Source organism: Panulirus ornatus, chromosome 8 (genome assembly GCF_036320965.1).
Source record: "Panulirus ornatus isolate Po-2019 chromosome 8, ASM3632096v1, whole genome shotgun sequence".
In the NCBI taxonomy this organism is placed as follows: domain Eukaryota; kingdom Metazoa; phylum Arthropoda; class Malacostraca; order Decapoda; family Palinuridae; genus Panulirus; species Panulirus ornatus.
In genome coordinates this window covers 9,565,697-9,589,337 of record NC_092231.1, presented here as the reverse complement: position 1 = coordinate 9,589,337, position 23,641 = coordinate 9,565,697, and the positions used below count along the sequence as shown (strand labels likewise).

At 50.4% G+C, this 23,641-nt stretch overlaps 1 protein-coding gene across 10 annotated transcripts in view; it reads right to left on the bottom strand.

Moving 5' to 3' along the window:
* The window catches only part of LOC139749822 (recombining binding protein suppressor of hairless-like), a 429,197-nt gene that overhangs the window by 42,668 nt on the left and 362,888 nt on the right, over nucleotides 1-23,641 (bottom strand). Inside the window, exon 1 of one of the 10 annotated variants that reach the window (XM_071664118.1) lies at nucleotides 7,042-9,152. The exons of the other annotated variants lie outside the window; for them this stretch is intronic. Coding sequence (XP_071520219.1) covers nucleotides 7,042-7,201 — 160 coding nt within the window. The 5' untranslated portion in view covers nucleotides 7,202-9,152. Of the gene's footprint in view, nucleotides 1-7,041; nucleotides 9,153-23,641 lie in introns of those variants that run through there. 10 annotated transcript variants of the gene reach the window in all.

The window sequence follows — 23,641 nt, the reverse complement described above, 5'->3', positions numbered from 1 at the left end:
GTGGGATTTCGATCTCTCTACCTTTTTTTTTTTCATCCATAACTTGAGAAAGTCCTGTACGTCTCGTGCATGCACGTGTTCCGTCATTTTCTTCACCCCGACCCCCTATCCACCACTCCGTGTTATATATCTCTAGTGTCTCGCTCAACACCATGTTACGGTCCCTGGCTGCTCCATCCCTGCATCTTTTGAAGAAGTGTCGTGACCTGTTCACTGGCGACTTGATCGAAACGGCTGAACAACTTCAGAGGTCGAGATCGAATCACCCATTTAGTCCTCTCTCTTCCACAGCGGACAAAAATCTATGGATTCTAACCCCTCAAGGTAACGCAGCTCTATATAATTCTGGTAATATTTTGGTGGCCCTCCTCTTTATGGGCTCAGACCATACTTGAGAAGCATACTCTCCTTTTGGTTTACTAGGCGATATAAACAGTCTACGGTACATTTCTATACAGTCTACGGTATATTTCGCTATCTTTTTTCTTCCAGAAAGTGATTTTAATATGTGCCAGCAGACAGTTTGTCTCGTTTTCAATTTTCTTCAGGTGGGGGGAACTCTGGCGATGGGTTGGGTATAGGGTCGAGTCCACAAGCCTCTCTCTCTCACACAGATTCCTGAGGCTTATTCCCTCCTACATAATACACATGTCAAGTCCCTTCCCTCTGTGTCCCACTTGACTATATAGACTCTCCACAACAATAACCACACACACACACACACACACACACACACACACACATATATATATATATATATATATATATATATATATATATATATATATATATATATATATATATATATATATTTTTTTTTTTTTTTTTTTTTTTCATACTATTCGCCATCTCCCGCGATAGCGAGGTAGCGTTAAGAACAGAGGACTGGGCCTTTGAGGGAACATCCTCACCTGGCCCCCTTCTCTGTTCCTTCTTTTGGAAAAAAAAAAAAAAAAAAAAAAATATATATATATATATATATATATATATATATATATATATATATATATATATATATATATATATATATATATATATATGAGTATAGATGGAAGGACACTCATTTGTCTCCAAGATAATCAACTTTATATATATATCTATATCTATATATATATATATATATATATATATATATATATATATATATATATACTCAGAAATAATTTAATTCTGCCTAGTTTCCAATGACTATATTAAAGCTTTGAGTCTCCTTGTTCTTCTATATTCTCATGTTCTTAGTTGCCACAAAACAGACTCAGGCATTGCAGGATCACCCTTTTTCCCCGACTGGTGTTATCAATATTCAGTATATTCAAATTTACCTGCTGCTTTGTGGATGGATAACATTTGGTAATGACGTACCACTTCCTCTCACAGTGACACACACACTTACGAATCCGTCTCCATGAAACACACACTCCGCCTCCATGGAGATCGAATTCCGCGGAGCCTACCACTTCACCTATGAAATCCTCTATTTACTATAACTCTGTCATCTCTGTGGAATTGGGTGGTGTTTCACTAATGAGCGTACGATCGCGATCTGTTCCTTCACTGGTAGACTTGTGTATCTGTTCTGGTTCAGTAAGATTCAGCGGAAGATTATAATCATTCAACAACGACATGCACTCCTTTCCTGCACTTACTCCTCCCCTGTGTGTGTGTGTGTGTGTGTGTGTGTGTGTGTGTGTGTGTGTGTAACGCTGGTGGAGTAGTGAAGCCGTTAATGGCAGTGTGACACCCACGCCCGCACCCCACACGCCAACACTATATGCGGCACGCGCCAAGGTCGTCGCCACGCACCACGCTGCTACATGACATGACCTTCCATAACCACCCGCCGTGATCCGGCCCCATGGCACCCGACGGTCTCCATCACCAGCACCATCACCACTCTGACTGTCACCATCACCACCACACCATCAGTCTGTCTGTCTGTCTGTCTGTCTCCAATGGCCAATACGTCACCATTCTGTCCGTCTGTGTCTCCAATGGCTATCACATCACCAGTCTGTTTGTCTGTAACCATCACCACTAGTCTGTCTCTTACCATCACCACATCCCCAGTCTGTCTGTCTGTCTGTGTCATCATCACCACGTCCCACACCATCGCCTCCTGCAGCTGCACAAACCTCACCATCCACCCCCGAGTACCATTACCAACATCCCTCACGACCACCTCCTACCTAGCCTGGCGGAGTGGGTGAGGGTGTGTTGGTAGGTGGCTGACAAGACGGGCTCATGGGACGGGGCAGCAGCAGCAGCCTGGTCCCCCAGCACGCCCCAGGGAGGGGAAGCTGTGCGTCAAGACAAAGCCTTCAGGAGAGGCGGGCGCCCCGGCAGGAACCACACTCCTCGCCCAGGATGATGGACCACCCACCCACCCCCCCTTCACAAGAACCAATCTCTGCAGGCCGCGCGGCCACTTAAGTTTCAATGTCAGAGTTAAATCGCGAGTTTAATACGAACGTGATAAATTTTCCGGAGGAGTAGATATGAATTACAGCTGGTGGGGGTGTTGGAGGGAGGCAACCACGCCCACAGACCTTGAGCGGGTGGTGTGGGTGGCGGCGTGGCGTTGGGCGGCGACGTCACCACACACACGAACCCCGCCGGGTGACACATGTCACACGCCTGACCAACCGCGCATCCAAGAGGTAACTCATATCACGACTGTGACACTATGTCCTCCGTCACGACTGTGACGCTACGTCCTCCGTCACGACTGTGACGCTACGTCCACCACCACCACCACAACTGCAACGATATGTCCTCCAGCTACATACGGTCTGAACACCTGCACACCTAGTCGGTAAATCAGGTCGTTGCACAATGTCTGAACCAAAGATAATTTGCAGACAGTTGCACAGTTCACGGCCAACCCCCTGAATAAAGGGGTCTACTCCGGAGTACGTTCCGGCATCAGAACTCACTGGATCGTTTATCACCTAACCTACATCGTGGTGTACGAAGCATACAACTTACTTCCCTTATCTCGTCCCTCATGCTTTAAAGACGTGAGTCACGGAATCAACTACTGGTTACTCACCCCTCTCGCAAGTAACGCGTGTGACGGGTGAGGGACGAATGCCTCGTGTAAAATACACTTTAGATGAATTTATCACCGCTGGTGTAACGCAGCGGGCATACAAAGACTCCAAGGCTGGATCATCGCCAACCGCACCATGATCACCAGTCACCCACCACAGTCTCGTCTCCAACACTGTCCTACCACACTGCTGCCTCACTTGGCCCCCCCACCTTACTCCCGGGTGATCAGTCCCAGGAGTTTCTCAGTGCCACTCTGGCTGATGAACTTAAGCTGTAAGGAGCACTACAGTGCCATCATCATCATATCCTCCAGCTATCGTCTCTACCTTCTTAATCGAATCAGGACACCTGGATGCCATGTGTCTGAACACGAGAACATCTACGGAACTTTTATCATTCCATATCTCGACGGTGCTTCTGTTTTCCTCATCCATTACATGAGAGGGATGACCAGAAAAGGTGCAGCATCTACCACGAGGCGGCCAACAAGCTAACCCTCCCTCCCAACACACTCCAACCATCGGGTAACTGGGGTCTTAACCACCACCAGTTTGGCATGCATGAAGGTTGTGCTACGTCCCCCGCCGCCGTCACCTCCCAACACCTGAGATCCCTCGTACCCGAGTTACTATTCCGCACCACAAGAGCATCGGACCCATACGACTTTGCCGAGACCATGACAAAGAACAGCCACATTCCAAGCACTGTGTACATCGTCACCAGTAATCAGTGCTTGTTCACTTTATGTATTGACCTTCGCCTCTGTGTAAAGACTGTAACACACACCTTTGTACATCCTTCCTCTGTACTGCTGTATGTATTTTCCGTATATTTTCAGATCCTCATAACAGTTATTAGCATTATCATTGTTGTTATCATTACAACTATTATCATTCATACTCTCTCTCTCTCTCTCTAATATATATATATATATATATATATATATATATATATATATATATATATATATATATATATATATATATATAGAGAGAGAGAGAGAGAGAGAGAGAGAGAGAGAGACTGAGTGTGAACGAATGGGGCCTTTGTTGTCTTTTCCTAGCGCTACCTCGCACACATGAGGGGGGAGGAGGGGGATGGTATTCCATGTGTGGCGAGGTGGCGATGGGAATGAATAAAGGCAGACAGTGTGAATTGGGTGCATGGGTATATATGTATGTGTCTCTGTGTGTATATATATGTGTACATTGAGATGTATAGGTATGTATATTTGCGTGTGTGGACGTGTATATATATACATGTGTATGGGGGTGGGTTGGGCCATTTCTTTCGTCTGTTTCCTTGCGCTACCTCGCAAACGCGGGAGACAGCGACAAAGCAAAATAATAATATAATATGATATATATATATATATATATATATATATATATATATATATATATATATATATATATATATATATATATAACCCCAGGAACATATGAAAAGGAATGCCACACGTGTATCTCCTGAGTGTTGCAGAATACGATTAAGAGGTGGCAGGGGCGGTGTGCTGGAAATCCTGCCCTCCTGTATTAGTTTCAGTAAAAAGGAACAGAGGAAGGAGCCAAGTGGGGATTTTACCTTTCCTCCAAGGTTCATTCATATTTTCCAGACGCAACCTTGGTCACGCAAGAAACAACGAACATGCGTTAGTGTATGTGTGTGGGGGGGGGGAGGAGACAAAGAATACTTCCCACGTATTCCCTGCGTGTCGCACAAGGCGACCAAAAGGGGCGGGAGCAGGGGCTGGAAATCCTCCCCTCCTGTTGTACTTTTCAAAAGGAAGGAACAGAGAGAGGGGCCAAGTGAGGATTTTCCCTCTAAGGCTCACTTATCTCTTCTTGACGATACTTTGCTACCGCGGGAAATGGCGAATATTTATGATGATGATGATATATATATATATATATATATATATATATATATATATATATATATATATATATATATATATGAATACACACAGCATGACCTTGGAAACTGAGAGTTGGGGAAAACGTTTGTCTGTAAACTTCTGGGAGAACGTATTGGAAAGAGGTTAATAGTTAGAGAAAAGAAAAAAAAAACTAATGGGACCATTGGTGAAGGGGTGGGGGCTAATGGCGAAGTGGTACTAGAGAGAGATCAAATGAAGAGGAGATGGAATGGTGATACTGAAGATTTGTTGAACATGTTCTGATTATGGGATGGCAGACGTGAGAAAGTCATGGCAAGGAATTCACATGTGGGTAGCGGGCTTTCAGTGCACGGGCGTGTCACTGTCTCCCTTACACGCACAACTTAACGTCAGACAACACGTGCATCAAAACGACTCGGTTCTTCGCTATGCTGTATATCTCTGAGGTAGAAGGTTAACACCAAGCGATAACCCTGCTCTCTCTCTCTCTCTCTCTCTCTCTCTCTCTCTCTCTCTCTCTCTCTCTCTCTCTCTCTCTCTCTCTCTCTATCTATCTATCTATCTATCTATTTATCTATCTATCTATCTATCTATATATATATATATATATATATATATATATATATATATATATATATAAAGATATTTGATTTACGTTATGTTAGATTTCGTGGCTATTACGATGACTATGGTCATACTGCTGATAGTCAGCCCCAACGTATATTCAACATACAATGCTACAATGATCTGTACATTGTCCCGGCGTGTCATGGGTTCAGATTCAATGGCCTTCGACTGCTGCTGAGTGGTTGTGAGGCTACATACAGTAATATACGCGTTACACATACATAATTTCTAACACTAAGCCAGGATCAGAAGACCCAAAATACTCAAAGCAGTGCTTTCAGCTTTATGAAATAAAAGATGTCGGGTCATTTTTTGCTGGCAATATAAACTATAAAACGAAAGACACAATACTTACCCTCTTTTCAAAAAGCCCTCCTCAGACCACATTCAAAATACGCCTTTTCACTTCTGGCCACCAAAATACTTATGTACGACGATGGAATACATACTTGAACAAATCCAAATTCGCGCAACAAAACTAATTCCGTCACTCGGAAATAAACATAGTGAAGGGAGTCTCGGAGATTATGATAATTTTCTATAAAGATCTGAAGACTCTGAGACCTCACAGAAATTTTCAGAATCATAATTTCGATACATAATTCAAGACAATTTTTTTTTTATCACTCTGGAGAGAGATACAATAACTAGAAATAACGGCATGACTCTTACAAGGGAAGATGTAACAGAAACGTGGCCAAAAGTTTCTTTCAACAGTGGAGTTACCCAACAGTGGAGTATGCTACCACCACCAAGGGGAAGGCTATCACGAACTGACAAACACTTTAATAATGTATCAGTAAGTGAGGCAGTGCTTCATCAATTGTATCCATTTCTCTTTTCCTTCTAGATTAGTGGCAAGGGGTCATTCTTCACCAGATAATCCTGTGGATGACATAATTTAGAACAGACTTTGTCTTCCATTCATTTCCTAAAGACATTTTCCTGTCAATATGCTCTAAATAAGTGTTCTCCTTAACAGTTTATCTTCCTACCGGCTGACACGTCGGAGGGAGTGGTGAGTGGTGGATGGGTGGGAAAGAGCCTTCCGTTTTTTTTTTTTTTTTAACATCCTTGTCTCCATCTAAACAGATCACGCATCCATAAAACTATTACTATCTTCCGGCAGATAACCTCGTCACCGGATCATCAGATCTTCCGTTATCCGTCTCTCTCTCTCTTGTACCGGAGGGCATGAGGTGCGTGGGGACGACCATACGTGAATGACTCGGGGAAGGGGACGTCAACATGATGAGGTGTGTCGTGCGGTGGTAGTTCGACACACACACACACACACACACACACACACACACGGCAGCAAATACCGTCACGTTGTGTGTGTCTGGTAGTGTGTGTGTGTGTGTGTGTGTGTGTGTGTGTGTGTGTGTGTGTGTGTGTGTGTGTGTGTGTGTGATCTTATCATTAGTGGTAATGCAGTGAGAGAGGCTCACGGTTTCCCTTACCATTAGCTGTGATGTAGTTTGAGGTAAAGTGTAGGTTATGGTGGAGGTTGTGGTGGAGATGCTGGTCCCAGAGCGGCACAGCGGCCAGGTCCTCCATACTGAGTGCGTCGGGGGCGGGGTGGTGGTAGCTGTGGTGGCCGCCCAGCATACTCTGCGACATCCTGCAGCGCCCACACTACCCTCAACACCCTCTACACACCATAGAACCACCTCGCGATCACCGCTGCCGCAATGCGCAAGTCCATATCTCGTTTATGTCCACACTAGGGTGTCTGCCGTTGTATGCGGCCGCGAGCTTCGTCAGTTGAGAGAGTTGGGCCGGAGTGTGGTGGTGGGTGTAGGTGGAGGGTGTTGAGTGTATGGGCGGTATATGAGGGGAGGAGAGTGGAAGGGTGTGGTGATGGTGTGGCCACGTGGGAGGACCATCACTCACCGTGTCACACTCACCTGGCCACGCTCGATACCCGTAACTCCTGCACAGCGACTCCCGCTTCCCGAGCACCGCACTAACCACCACCCACGCTCTCACATGCTCCCCTCAGTGCTCAACTCGCTCCATCACCATCCTGTACCTTCAACTCCAACAGTCCCAGCGATGGAGCCACACGGGGGACGGTCTTACACTAGGAAGGCCCTGTCTGTGGCTACCGTGATGAGGCGCTGACATAAGATGTGTACTGGGCAGCGGCCAGGGGCAAGCAGCAGGAGCAGCAGCAGGGTGAGGAGAAGGGCGGGCGGGAACACTACCACACTTGCGTGGCTGGCACACCCTCATCCCTCAACACCAGCACACAACACACTCCCGTCTGTAAGAATATTTCCATCATTCATTTGTGTAACCAGGATCCCTCGGCTTCCGGTGTTGGTGCTGCCTCGCTGTCGTCAGCAGACGGTCCCTCAGGCAAGGGAACAGCGCTTGGGGAGTAGCAGAGTGTCAGCGGGACATAACACGCGAGCATCACTGTCCGCGTAACACCTGCTTTGGCGCGGGCGGCACTACGCTCCTGTCGCAGCAGGAGTGGCAGCGCTGACAGACCCCATTTGTCCCGTCGGGGGGCACGGCGGCGGAGGTAGGTGGGCGCTGAGGTGGTGTTGGTACAGCTGCAGCGGAAGACAGGGCAGGAGAGGAACTTGTCAAAGTGTTTGGTATGGACGACGGGAGTGTCGCGGTAACCAAGGGGGTGTGATGAGGGGCAGCTCCGGGGGCCAGGCGGAGATCCTCAAGTGTCGGCGGATGTGCACACACTGAGGGGAGGGAGCGAAGCCTCCGCCGTGTCCCCTCTCTCGCAGGACCAAAGCTCTCCCGCCATGCCGGCCGGCCAGCCAGCCAGCCGCCATCTCTACCCTCGCGCCCCGCCCCCTCCGCGCGCTGCCTCACTCACTCACTCCCCCGCCGCCGCCCCAACCACTGCTTTTTTCCTCCTGGCCGGGTGAACAGTCATTAAGACACTATGGGGAACTTACACAGGTTCTCAGAGAAGACTTTCAGGCCGGACAGAAGGTGCTGGGCCGGGGGGAGGCAGCGGCCAACACTCGAGGAGCGCCGGCCAGGGTTACAGCTAGGCCGGCGCGCGTGCCCTTCTTGCCGTCGGCAGAGCCGCCACGCTGCCTCGCGCACCACAAGACTACGCCAGCGACGCTCCCCGTAAGGCCCGCGCCGGTCTTGCCCGCGGGTCGGCCATTATCTGGCCACACCTGTGCCGCTCCCAAATATTCCCACGTTACGCTGCCTGCCGGGCTATCCTCGCTCCGGGGCCGCCGTCGATACCTCGCTCCCCAGCTATGGTGAACCGGAGCGGCCCCGGAATGAGCGTTAAGACCTCCCTCCACCTATTCACTAATTTATAGAATTTTCCAAGGATTTTCGTCCAGAGGATGAAATCAATTGCAGATGTTTTATGCCTGGCGGGGCGTGAATGGTGCCATAAATGAGACGGGAGGGGGAGAGGTGGAACGAGGGGAGACGAGAGAGGGAGGGAGAGGTGAGTGATGGACCTGGGGTGTCCACTGGGAAGTGTCATGACATACACCTACACCCACTGACCTTCCCCACCATGACCTACACCCACTGATCCAACCTTACCCCACAACACCACCTCACACACACACACACACACACACACACACACACACACACACACACACACACAGGAACAACAAACACTTAACTCAAGTGTCATGACATACACCTACACCCACTGATCCAACCTTACCCCACTACACCACCTCACACACACACACACACACACACACACACACACACACACACACACACACACACACAGGAACAACAAACACTTAACTCAACCCATCACGTACAGCAACATACACTGGTCATCCTTCCCATCCACCACACAACAAGTGCAACCTGAAGTGGTGCAGAAAATGCCACATACAAAAAAAAATTAGTCAGACGTGCTCAAGTATTGCCCCCGCCTTCCCTAGTAGTGACTCTCTGCAACCTGGGCCTCAATCCGACAGTACTGGAGGCTAATATGAATATTACTGCAATACCCTCGCCACCGTCATCTCTTGCCGCCAGAGATCCCTCGTCCTCGAACTGCAGTTCAGCGCTTTGACAGTATCGAACCCGTGCGAACCGCTAAATGAACAGTCCCATCCCAACTACTAGTGTAAAGACCATCCATAATAAGGATCACCAGACTACCACTCCACTGATTGTGGGAAGAACTGTCTTCTCAACCCCACAACTGCCCACCTTTCCACAGCCCCTCTGTTTATACTATGTGTAATTCATTCCTTTGGTTGCAGTTCAATAAAATGTTTATCACAATTAACATTCTCATACTTATTTTATCACGACTATTATTATTATTATCATTATTACTATTATTATCATTATCATTATTACTATTATCATTAACATTATCATTATTATCACTGTCATTATCACTATAATCATCATGATTATCATTACTAATTACAATTTCGTAACTATCATTACTACCATTAACATTATTACACACACACACACACACACACACACACACACACACACACACACACACACACATGCATAAAACCATGCCATAAATCCATCATTCACAAAACTCGCACATTCCCTCTCCCTTCATGAAAAATGCAAGGATTACTCATAAGCACGAGACACTACCACGAGGGATTAACACGAGAGCACGAACCTGGACCATGACGGAACGACCTTTGGATAACGATGACCTGGCCTTTCATCTGACCCCGTCAGGTCAGGCCAAACGCCCACGAGCCTTACTGTCGTGTCCAAGGGTCGTACCATCGTCCCCCTAAGGGTCGTATAGTCGTTCTCGGAGGTCGTGCCATTGTTGAAGGGGGAGAGGGGCTTACAGACGCCTGATGAGGGTATGAGGACAAGGTCATGGTGATGCAATGCCAACCAAGACAGTACCCAGCCGGGAGGCGGAGGCACGCACCCACCCCACCCCACAACGACAGAGGCCGCGCGTGCCAAGTCTCTCCCACATGTATACTGAATATGGTATACATTTGGGAGAGACTATAGTCTACAGCTTCCATCAGACAAGGGGCACTTCACGGGTAAACAGCAATTTACAATATAAATACGGGAGAGTACTTCGAAGGTATACTATGTAGTCCACAGTTTCCACGAAGCCAATGGCACTTCTCGAGTAAACAACAAGTTTACACCTTTTGATACGGGAGAGAACTTCGAAGGTAAACCATACCGTCTACAACTTCAGTCAGGCCAGGGGGCACTTCTCTGGTAAACAACAGTTTACCACCTTTCGATAAGCAAGAGCACTTCAAAGTTAAACTGTGTAGTCTACACACAACTCGTTTACTGAAATGAAGTTACATCACTTAAGTTATAACAACTCTGGTACAGTGGCAGAGTCGGTCGAAAAGATCGGTCCAAGTGGATGATATGGGGGAGGGGAAAGGGCGGAGGGGGAGGGTTTACGCTGTGGCAGCTGTGAACGAACTCCTACAGTACGGTCATGCGCGTCCGAGATGTGTGTGTGTGTGTGTGTGTGTGTGTGTGTGTGTGTGTGTGATCCTCGTTAACATGAAGGTGTGGTTCTTGCCTGACTAGGAAGTGGGTTCAGTGTGTTGTGGTACGACCTGCAGTGCAGGGAGGTATGATTCTGAGCGGTAGGAGGAATGATTCTGAGCGGTAGGAGGAATGATTCTGAGTGGAAGGAAGTATGATACTGGGGATGATCTGAGTGTATGATTCTAAGTGCAGGGAGTGGTGGTTCTGGGTGTACAATGTGACTCCTAGTTTCAGGAGGCATGATTCTGGTTGTCTCGTTTCCAACGAGACTGAACCATGGTGACAGACTGTATGTGACCGGGCGACAGAGGGCACACACAGACCTGGTTGTCTGTGTACGTAGTGTCATGCCGAACAGCCTTGACGCCCATAGGGCCTCGGGTGTGTCAACCATCGGCGGCAGAACAGACGGCCCTTAACCCTGTATGGGTGTGGGAGTGTGAAAGGATGGGTGGGGACGTGTGTCAGGCTGGGTGGAGGCGTGTGGCAGCTTGAGTGGGGGGCGTGTATGGCAGCGTGGGTGGGGGCGTGCGGCAAGCTGGATGAAGGCGTGGTGGGCTGGATGGAGGAGTGTGGCATTTTGGTTGGGGGCCTGTGGCAGCTTGGGTGGGGAGCATGGCTGACTGGATGAGGGCGCGTGCCATGCTGGATGCGGACGCGTGCCATGCTGGATGGGAAAGCGTGGCGGACTGGATGAGGGCGCGTGCCATGCTGGATGGGGGATGTATAAGGTTGGGTAGGTAAATATGGCAGGCTGGGTGGGGGCATGTGGCAGCCTGGGTTGGGGCGTGTGGCAGGCTGGGTGGGGGCATGTGGCAGCCTGGGTTGGGGCGTGTGGCAGCCTGGGTTGGGGCATGTGGCAGCCTGGGTTGGGGCATGTGGCAGCCTGGGTTGGGGAGTGTGGCAGCCTGGGTTGGGGCATGTGGCAGCCTGGGTTGGGGAGTGTGGCAGCCTGGGTTGGGGCATGTGGCAGCCTGGGTTGGGGCATGTGGCAGCCTGGGTTGGGGCATGTGGCAGCCTGGGTTGGGGCATGTGGCAGCCTGGGTGGGGGCGTGTGGCAGCCTGGGTTGGGGCGTGTGGCAGCCTGGGTTGGGGCGTGTGGCAGCCTGGGTTGGGGCGTGTGGCAGTCTGGGTGGGAGCATGTGGCAGCCTGGGTGGGGGCGTGTGGCAGCCTGGGTTGGGGCATGTGGCAGCCTGGGTTGGGGCGTGTGGCAGTCTGGGTGGGAGCATGTGGCAGCCTGGGTGGGGGCGTGTGGCAGCCCTGGGTGGGGGACGTGTGGCAGCCCTGGATGGGGGCGTGTGGCAGCCCCAGGTAGGGGCGTGTGGCAGCCCTGGGTGGGGGCGTGTGGCAGCCCTGGGTGGGGGCCGTGTGGCAGCCCTGGGTGGTGGGGGCGTGTGGCAGGTTAGGTGATGGCGTGTGACAGTCTGTGTCGAAGACTTGTGGCCGGTAGAGTGGAGGCGTGTGGCAGGGGAGTAGCGACACGCGTCTCGCCCCTCCAACACGTGTTCAACAAACGTTCACGTGACCCTAGCTTTGTCCCCTGGGTTGTGGACTGACAGCCTCACGCTGCTGATGGTCTCGTCATCAATGCCATCCTCTCCACACAACAAACTTCATCAATTATGATACCGTCAACCAGCCAGGGATTACATTAATCAATGGACTATAACCTAAGTAATTCCTACACTGGTACCTACATCTATATTACACAGAGATCGTGACACTACAACACTACCACTAGTGACTGGTCATGACACTACAAGACTGCCACTAGTGACTGGTCATGACACTACAACACTACCACTAGTGACTGGTCATGACGCTACAACACTACCACTAGTGACTGGTCATGACGCTACAACACTACCACTAGTGACTGGTCATGACGCTACAACACTACCACTAGTGACTGGTCATGACACTACAACACTACCACTAGTGACTGGTCATGACGCTACAACACTACCACTAGTGACTGGTCATGACACTACAACACTACCACTAGTGACTGGTCATGACGCTACAACACTACCACTAGTGATTGGTCATGACGCTACAACACTACCACTAGTGACTGGTCATGACACTACAACACTACCACTAGTGACTGGTCATGACGCTACAACACTACCACTAATGACCGGTCATGACACTACAACACCAACAGGAGCTACATACACACCATGAGACTACAACACAAGCAATGGTGACAGATCTGGACACAACAACACAAACAATGACACATCACGACACTACAACATCAACGGTGCTGTATACTTAATATACACGACCCCTAGCAGTCGTGGCAGGTCACACCAGGGGACATGCCTCCAGGAGGGAGCAACGGAGAGGGTGAGGGAGAGAAGGCTGTGTCCATTTTACTAATGGCTTGCTTCGTCTCATTCCAGAAGGCGTTCCATGCCCTGGAACGTATGGAACGCCCTGGACCGTTTCTGGTCCCAGGCGTAAGCGGAGGGCAAAATCCTGGTGACGGATTCAACGACTTGTGGCCACAGGAAAAGAACCAATGAGTCTTGGCTTTGTCGTGGGCTCGGTACCATTCACAACCCCATCCTACTACTATAATGAACTTCGGCAGACTGTCCGAACACTGAGCACGACATCACATCACTCGGGGATGATGAACTGGCCTCCGACCCAAGCCGTCATACCCAAGTGTCGCACCGTTGTTCTCAAGGGTCGTACACGTCGTTCTAGAGGGTCGCAACGTCGTGCTCAAGGGGGGGAGGGGCAAACAATGCGGGGAAAAAAAAGAGGGAAGAGGTCGTTATGAAAACGGTGGAAGTGAAGTGTTTTTCGATATGGAGGCCAAGAAGGAAAGGACTATGGTGGTTCCCATGAGAGAAGCGGCCGGAGCATTACACGCGTGCCTGCCCATGGTAATGGTGGTGGTAACCCGGCCACTCAGGAGGACCCTCCCCCCAAGTGGGGTGTTCCTCCTCCCGTACCGCAGCAGTAGTGTGCATACATAACGGTCACGCCGCCCCCAATATTACTTCGACGACACCACACAAACATACACACACCGACACTACTGCGACAGTCTACTTCGGCTGTCTCTCTGTGGACACAGCAACACTCCTTGCACTGCCTCACCATCCACCCACCCCACCCATCCACACACACACACACACACACACACACACTACTTCGACTGTCTCGAAATCGTTACCAGGAACAATCTTTCTCACCATGTGTCTGTCAAACGCCATCTTCACTTTCCGGCCCCACGACGCGTCTATCAAACACCACCATCAGTATACACCAGCTTAAAAAACAAAATCATATTGTCTTTCTACTCGCAAAACACAACAGAGTTTTCCTCTAACATAACCCGTGACAAGACACCAGATCCCATATAAACTTCGCCTGTAGATCACAAGACCAACTAAGACCACTTGAGAATTTGCGTGAGGTATAGTGCCACGCAGCTGAGCCAGTCTACCTCCTTAAACTGCCGATGACTGGTGCTCCGGTGACTGGTAAGGTGTCTACCCCACCATCAAGGGGAGGCTACCAGTGGTAGCTACCCAGCAGGCCTGAGGTGTGAGGGACCTCCCCTCCAACAACCCATCCAAAACACAAGCCTGGACACCTCTCTATCCACCTATCCACACACACACACACACACACACACACACATACACACACACACACACACACACACACACACACATACACACCTACATTTATCAACGCTGGCTACCACAGATAAACAGGCGTACGTGATCCAAGAAGATACACTTTCTAATCATACATCCAAGATGAATTTATGTGTGAATGATTAGCACGAATCTTGAGTCATGATACGGTGAGGAGACAAGTGTTTCCAGACCCGTGGAGCTCGTTCACCAGGCGTAAGGTATTATGTACTGGGCGGCCACAGAAGATGAGAACCAAGCGGGTTGAGCTCTCCCTTCCTCCCTCACCCCAACACACACACATACACACACACACACACACACACACACACACACACACACACCTGATCCTCACAGGTCAGGTTAAAGGCCAACATCAGGGTGGTGATTGCTGGAAGGAAAAATAAAGAAAGAAAATGTGCAACAAAAAAAGAGAATAAGTTCTCCCTCCCACGGAGGAAGAACATAATAAAAGAGAAATGATGGACATCAGAGAACTGAAGAGTCAGGTCAAAGGCCAGGCCATCATACCTCAGGATCGCACGCGTCGTGTCCAAGGGTCGTGTCGTCATCCTCAAGGGTCGCACAATCGTGCTCATGGGGTAACTACGGGGTCAAAGGTGGGTGACACCAAGACAGCAGGAAGCAGCCAACAGAGTGGTATAATACAGTTTCATCAGAGTAGTGAAATGGGGCAAGAAAAAGACACAGACCAGCGATGGCACGTGGACCAGAAGACGACCACGTAAAGTCTAACGACAAAAGGCTGAGAGAAGGTACCATCTTCAGCCTCAGGAATGACTGGAGGCGCCCGGCAGGGACAGTGGGATAAGAAGTGGAGGACGCTATACCACTACGAAAAAGTAAGGAGGTTGCATTGAAAGCTGGACAAGATCGTCGCACAGAGCCAACCCATGCCATCATGACACCACCCTCCGCCAGAACACCTCTGGTGACGGCAGGATCGTCCACGGCACACCACATCAGGGCACCATCGTCCACAACAACACACTACACCGTCATCGTCCACCCCGACGCACCATACCATAACACATGAAGGACCCCCATGGTCCACAACGCCACATCCACACCATCACAGCACCTACGTTAATAACACCACACCTCACTATCATGCCACCACTGTTTACACCACCACACCATCACAGCGCCACCGTCCACAACGACGCACCATACCGCATCAGGACACCATGGTTCGCAAAACCGCACCTCCCCCCTCAGCTCACACCTCCGGAACCGAACAGCAACCGCTTCCCAAGACAGAGGTAGCAGACGCGTCAACATTAATGTGGCGAGGACCATTACTGGCAGCAATAATGTTAATGGGGCGTGTGATGGCGCGAGTCCCGCCCGTGAGGACGTGGTCCGCGGGGCACCCAGCCAACACCCTACCTGCTGCTACTGCTGCTGCCGTCTTACTTCACCCCTTGTTCCATACTAACTCCCATACCTCCAGAACTACCTCACACATCCTCCTCCTGACTCCTTCAGAACTTCCTCATTCTTCCTCACTCACTCCTCTCCTCCACCTCACCCTCCTCACTATCCTTCCTTCTCGTCATCGTCCTGCTCGTCAACAACCGCACGTCGCAGGACGCGTACCTGTCTCGTGTCGTCAGCCGAGGCACGAGACGCGACAGACTCGGTCAGGGTAGAAGAGTGTTGAGGACGTACAGCGGGAGCTCTGCGGGTATCGTGAATAGTGGTGGAGTGGTGCAGGATGAGGAGGGAGGTGAAGCATGGTGACTTTACCCAGGAAGAACTGAGGGAGTGGATAGCTGGAGGGATGAAGGGAGGAAGAGAGGGAGGGACAGGAGGAGGGAGGCGTCTCGGACGGGTAATGCCTTGTAATTGAGAAGTTTTAATGGTCTTTTTGTCTGAATGTGTCAACCTTCTGCAGCCCGGTGAGTGACGGCCCAGGAAACCAGTTAACCGTTTTTCTATTTTTTTTTTGTCTTTTATTTTCTTAGCTTGGGGGAGGGAAGAAAAGGAGGCGGACGGACGCCCATTTTCTGGACCGACTTTAAGCGGATACACGCGAGAAAGTTGCAACTTTTGGGCCCAGCTCGGAAATGGCCCGGAAATGTTTCAACACAGCAATTACTGACCTCGCTCACTCCCTGGTTTTCACCTGAGGTATTTACGGGGGAATATCGCTCGGTTTTATTTCTCTCTCTCTCTCTCTCTCTCTCTCTCTCTCTCTCTCTCTCTCTCTCTCTCTCTCTCTCTCTCTCTCTCTCGCTGTATTGTGCAGGTGGCAGAGGTAATGGTACGGAGGCAGGGAGGAGAGAAAAGGAGAGAAGGGTCCGCTGGCTGTCTGACACACTACACCCCTCACTACTACCATAACATTAATGGCCAGCGCAAGCGATGTGATTTCTTGAAGATTGTCATGATTACGGAGACGGTGTTGTGAAAGAAGACCCCCCCTCCCTCCCCCTTAGCCTCACCTCCATCACCAGCCCCTTCCTCCCTAAGGCATTCAAGCTCTCGTCACACCCACTGTCGTTAGAGGAAGACTGGTGATGCTGGCAGAGGGATGGGAGGGTGATGGTGGTGTCACGTCTTCGGAGGCGAACGCGCCTGGTGCGGTGGGCCTCTGCAAGCTCTCGTACTTACTGCAGCTGATGGATGGCCTCGGCGCACGAAGGCGGTGGTAGTGGTGGTGGTCTCCCCAGGTGGGAGAGGATGGCCAAAGACGATAACTGAAGGAACTACCAGGTCCTGGGGGAGTGGCAGGACGAAGAGCAAGAGGCGTCGGTGGAGGTGGTACAGAGGTGTCATATACGACTTTGCAACTATTGGTGGTGTGGCCAGCAGTGGTGCGGGAGGACATGGGTGGGTAGGTGGTGGTGTGGCCAGCAGTGGTGCGGGAGGACGGATGGTGGTGGATAGTAGAAACGTGGCCAGGGGAGTACCAGCGGGGCTAGAGTGCGTGGCTACACGTCACGCTGACAGCCCGGCAGAAGCGACCCTCCTCCTCCTCCCCCTGCGTGATCATAGCTCAATTAACACCCTGGAGAATCACGCCGGAATAAGTGCCATCATCCTCACCTAGCATTGAGCAACGCCGCCACTTTCCAAAACACCCGCGGACCCTGTTTCCTGGTGGCCACCCCCTGATACTGAAGGCAGGGGAGGAGGGAGAGTAACAATCGCCTGAGTGCTCCTGCAACGCGTGATTACGGGGCTCACCATCCACCCTCCTCCACCCCGTCACACAGGAGTGTCGCAATAAGAAGATTCGCTAACACGTTGACTGATTCTCCAGTATCATCACACTTTCCCCTCATCTAACCCTTCATCTACCCGGCGTGGACTGTCCAAGACGACGGCTATGAAGACGATGACGATGATGATGATGATGACGGCGACTGACGGCTTCAGCAGCAGCAGCGAGGATGTCCAAGGGAGAAATGTTCCGCTACCCCACTAAGGGTTCCACCGTCGCGGAATTAACGACGGCAACTCTGCTGAAAATTATGGCTACGGTGGCGACAACGCCGACGCTGCCATCGCCACCCATATGGCCACGACCCCCCCTCACAGAAAATGGTGACTTATCATTCAAGGAGGGAGGCCATGGTACCGACACGCTCATTATGTCTCAGGCATACTGGCCATGATGGCTATGGTCTGGTGAGTGTTGTAATGGTCCGACAGGCACCACCGTCGCCGTGTGTGTCAGAGGAACATGACAGCAGCTGGAAATATCAAATGATATCTACGCTTCATTTGAGGTGGGTGCCTGGAGGAGGGACCATACAGGGGTTGTAACGACTGGCTAGCCCGAGACCCTACTTACTTAACCTTAGCACTGGGCTATAAGTGGTAGAAGAAAGTGGGACGGAGGCCTTTGTTAAGAGTGAAGGTAAGAACGGTAGGTACAAAGATGGGAGGCCTTTGTCAGAAGTGAAGGTAAGAACTGTAATGTACGACGGTAGGAGGCTTCCTTCAGAAGTGAAGGTACGAAATGTGGAGTACGAAGGTAAGAGGCCTTCGTCGGAAGTGAAGGAAAGATCTTTCAATACGAAGGCAGGAGGCCTCCTTCAGAAGTGAAGGTAGGGGTTGTAAGTCCCCCTCCTCCAACTCCGGCGCGAGTCCCCCCTACCATAGTCAGTACCGCGGTCTCCTACCGTCACCCCAGTTGATTGGGGCAAATGGGTCCCCGGGTCTTCCGAGAAACAACCTTCCTCGAGAGTTTTCACCGATACAAATCACAGGTAATCACACTTCCAGGCGGCCGTCCCCACTACAAGGACCCGCTGCACTCCCTCCCCCTCTCCTGCTCCTGCTGCTGCCGCAACACCAACTCGGAACCTTGACACTTCAGACATACTGAGGCCTCAGACCTGTGTCTCGTGGTTTTTCTCCAAGACTCTTAGACCTCTGACGCTTCAGACAATGTGAGGCCTTAGACTTGGGCAGGAAGGACGTGGGTCCCCCTGCTAGAGGTTGTGGATCCTTCCCCCCCCTTCCCCCTGCTAGAGGCGTCGGGGGTCCAGAGAAGTCGTGGTTCCCCGTACTTAGAGGGGTCATGGGTTCCCTACCAGATGATCGCGGAGCTCCCTGCTTGACGAGTCGTGGGGGTCTCCCTGCTAGAGGGGTTAGTGGGTCCCCCTGCTGGAAGGGTCGTAAGTCCCCCTGCTAGCGAGGTCGTGGGTCTCCTCCTACCCGAGGGTCGTGGGTCCCCCAACTTTCTTCCACCCCCAGCCAGCCAGCCACCCAGCCAGGAGGTAAGTAGGTAAGTACGTAAGTACGAGAGCGTGACGTTGCCTCCTATCCAAGAACCCCCTGCAGATTTCTACACGCACAGGGTGGCCATCAGCGTCAATTGTTTTAACAGTATATCACGGCTTAACTCCGGGTCACGGACGCGGGTGGGGGAGGAGGGTGGTCTGCCGCCGCCCTTCTTAACCACCCTTACAATACAAATCATCATCATTGCCATCATCAACCAACTCCGCCATTCACTTTCATTTCTGCAACTGGCTACGTAAGAAGTCTGATATTCGGTACAAAATGGCGGACACGCGGGCGGTGGTTGTTAGTGGGTGGGAGGGCGTTGGTGGGGTGGCGAGGGCGGGAAGGGAGGTGGGTGGGGAAGTCGTGAGGCAATGTTGGTGTGACCCCCGGGGGCACGTGTGTGTGTGTGTGTGTGTGTGTGTGTGTGTGTGTGTGTGTGTGTGTGTGTCACTACTATTTCTGATGACTTTGTACGTTGCTGGAAGACAGTTCTGCACTCGTTGGGGTGGGCGGGGCCCACCTCGTGAACATTCTCCACGATCATGCTTGTTAGATCTACGTGTGTATGGTGTCCACATCGACCCATGTCCTCAGTCCTTCCAGTCCCAGTCGTCCACCACTCTTACACTACAACAGAGTTCTCGACAATGTCATCTTATGTCGCCCTGACGCTCTATCCCGACATCTCTTTAAGAGAAACGTTCAACTGTTCAGGTCATCGATCGGGTTGAGAATAAGTCACCCCTCACTTTTCTCTCCTTCAATGAGGGCCAATTTGAAGCCTCCAGGCTGTAGTAACTCAAATCTCTTCATTTTCGTACCGACTTTATTGTCCTAGTCTGGACGTTCTCTATCACCTTCGTCTGGACCTTTCTCTATTCCGCTCTGTGTGTTCTTCTTTAGGTGCGGTGACCAAACTGGAGGAGCATATTCTAGTTCTGGCCATACGGAGGACATAAATAGCTTGTTAAATATTTTCTTGTCCATATACGCGAAAGCTAATCTAATATTTGCCAGCAAGACAGTTTGTCTCCTCAACTATTCTTACTAGTGTGTGGGAATCTGGCGACAGGTCTGGGACGATGTCGACTCCCAAGTCCTTTTCTCACACACACACAAGCCTGAAGCTTACTTTTCTGCTAGATAGACATATCAAGGCTTTCTTTCGCTTCATCCCAACCTCATTACTTTACAACGTGTGTGTGTGTGTGTGTGTGTGTGTGTGTGTGTGTGTGTGTGTGTGTGTGTGTGTGTTTGTGTGTTTCGGGTGACTTTCTCAACGCATTTGTTAAAACCGACATTATAACTGCGAGGTATTGTATTTCTACCTTGGTCCATGCTTAAAATCTAGCTAACCTAACGTAACGTAACCCGACCCGGAGGTGCTGAAGTTACGACGTCGCAACTCTGACCACATGGTACTTTTAACCTCCGCAGCCGAAAAAAAAAGAAAACCCATTAATCGTAACCCCCCCCCCCCCCCAAAGACTGACGTAGCATCATAACACTGCTTCTTGCCTCTCGCATCTACGAGGAACGCCAGGTAGATCTGCATACCTCCAGCGGCTTCAGAACCAAGACATATATATATTGGATACGATGCTGTGTGTGTGTGGGGTACTACTACACTGGCTTATGATGGATACAATGTTGAGTGGGTATTCCTATCCTGGCATATACTGGATACAAAGTTAGGGGAAGGTCCAGGCACAATGATATATGCTGGATGTAACGCTGAGAGACGTAATCCTACATTGGCAATGTTAAATAAATGTTCGATGGGGCGGGGGTACGAGCACAATGACGTACGCTGGATACAACGTCGACTGGGGTACTGCGTCATCCGAGCATGACCCACATAAACGTACTTCCTCTGGCGTCTAGAGGTTAGCACTAACAGGAACAGGAAATCTGCGAGTTTCTGCTGCACTGGTTGCCATTTGGCTAGTGGCTCGGGCGAGCTGCTAGACCCCGGTTTTGTGCTGCTGCCGGAGGGGATGTTCTTGCTATAAGGTGAGGGGAAGGAGGAGGTGAGGGAGGGGGAAGAGGTAGTCTTTGTGTGTCGTGTTCTTGGCGGGGGAAGATGGAGGCATGGGGAAAGAGGGAAGGAGGGTGTGTGTGTGTGTGTGTGTGTGTGTGTGTGTGTGTGTGTGTGTGTTTGACTACACTTCGCCCTGAGTGCTGACTCTCCTACAGGAGGAACACCAAGTCAAGGCTCCTGAACTGTGTGCCCTTCTGGGGGGGTGTTCCGCCCCCAACCCGCCCCGCACATCGCAACGAGTGAAAGTGTTCCACTTGACCCCGGGTCACAGGTGAAGTCCGGGTCACAGAGGCTTGCTCAGGGGGGGCTGGGGAGGTTACAGCCCCATGGAGTCTCCCCTTCGTAGGTCCTCTATAAAAACACCCCAACCACCACGTCCTCCTCCTCCCCCTCCTCCCCCGACAATGAGAATCTCCACAACAAGCCTTCGTCCGGAGACTACACACTTGTTTTTACCCTTGCGTTTGAGAAAATGGAGGCAAGACGGTGAGGCCAGAGGTGGGCAATTGCTGTTGGAGTAGGAGGGTAACTTGTTCACCAGACCCGCTGTGGGGGGCGGGGGGAGGGGGTGTGGCTCCCGGGGCCACATAATGGCACAGGGGAGGAGAGTGCCGGTACGTGCCGCCAGGGACCCGGGAGAAGCCATGGCTGCAACTACCTTACCTTCTCATCCTCTCTCTCTCTCTCTCTCTCTCTCTCTCTCTCTCTCTCTCTCTCTCTCTCTCTCTCTCTCTCTCTCCGGCGCCCCATGACCTGAACATTTCCAGAGGACAGGTCTTGTCTGATACCTCCTTAAAACTCGTAACCCTTCTGAATTCTTCCTTTACTAACTACACATTTAACCATTCGTGTGCTGCATTCATGGCCTGGCGTTCCACGAGGACATCTGTCCATTACTGGAGATAAGGCGAAAACTCCCGGAGGTGCTCAGACCATGGCTGGAGAAGTACCAGAGCTCCCGCGGGTACTCACACCATGGCTGGAGGTGTACCAGAGCTCCCGCGGGTACTCAGACCATGGCTGGAGAAGTACCAGAGCTCCTGCAGGTACTCACACCAGGGCTGGAGAAGTACCAGAGCTCCCGCGGGTTACTCACACCATGGCTGGAGAACTTCCAGAGTTCCTGGAGGTCCCAAGACCATGGCTAGTAAAGTACCAAGGGCTCCTGGTGGAAGAGGTAAACCTCGCAGCACCTACAACCTTCAGAATGCCACAAAACCCAGCACAGGAGACTCTCCACACGTCAACACATAATCGGTTAAAAAAAGTAATGACTTTCTAAGCTTAATATCAGGGAGAGAATAATGCTCTCTGGGGCACAACGTTCTGTCGTCATTACGCAAAAAATAATTGTAGAACGTTTTTTTTTTTCCTTTTCATTGTCACAGTTGCAGTTGTGAGGCAATGGACCGGCGGTCGTGTCTAGGAGCACCGGGAAGGTGCGTGCACGGGTAACGCGGTGGGGTACACTCAAGAGAGAAAGGAACTTGGCTTCCAGGAGGTTCGGCTGCCCTCGTCGCTACAGCGACCTTAAGAAGACCTTTCGAAGTACCAGCGCCCGGGACTCGAACTCACAACTGTCCCCACTTAATAGATGGGTGTGCTCTTAACAGCTATCATGCCAGACACTGACAGATTCATACGCAAATATACAGATCGAGCTGTATCTATATACATTCCAGTGGTCATCTAACAGTCAGGTTAAGGGCCAGACCATCACACAAAAAGGTCGTGCTCCAGGGGTTAAGGAAACTGTCTCAGAAAACAAACAAGCTAAACCTGACAGGGTAGTATCGAACAAAGAACAAGAGAACTTCACATCATCACATGCCAAAACTCAACCTAACACAATCTCTCTTCTCCCACAACCGATTTTGATTCAGACACACGTGTATATATATATATATATATATATATATATATATATATATATATATATATATATATATATATATGTATATATATATATACATATATATATATATATATATATATATATATATATATATATATATATATATATATATATATATATATATACTCAATGTAAAAAACGAGAGTAGAATCAAAACTTCAGATCAGCTGTGTCCCGAGCGCTGAGC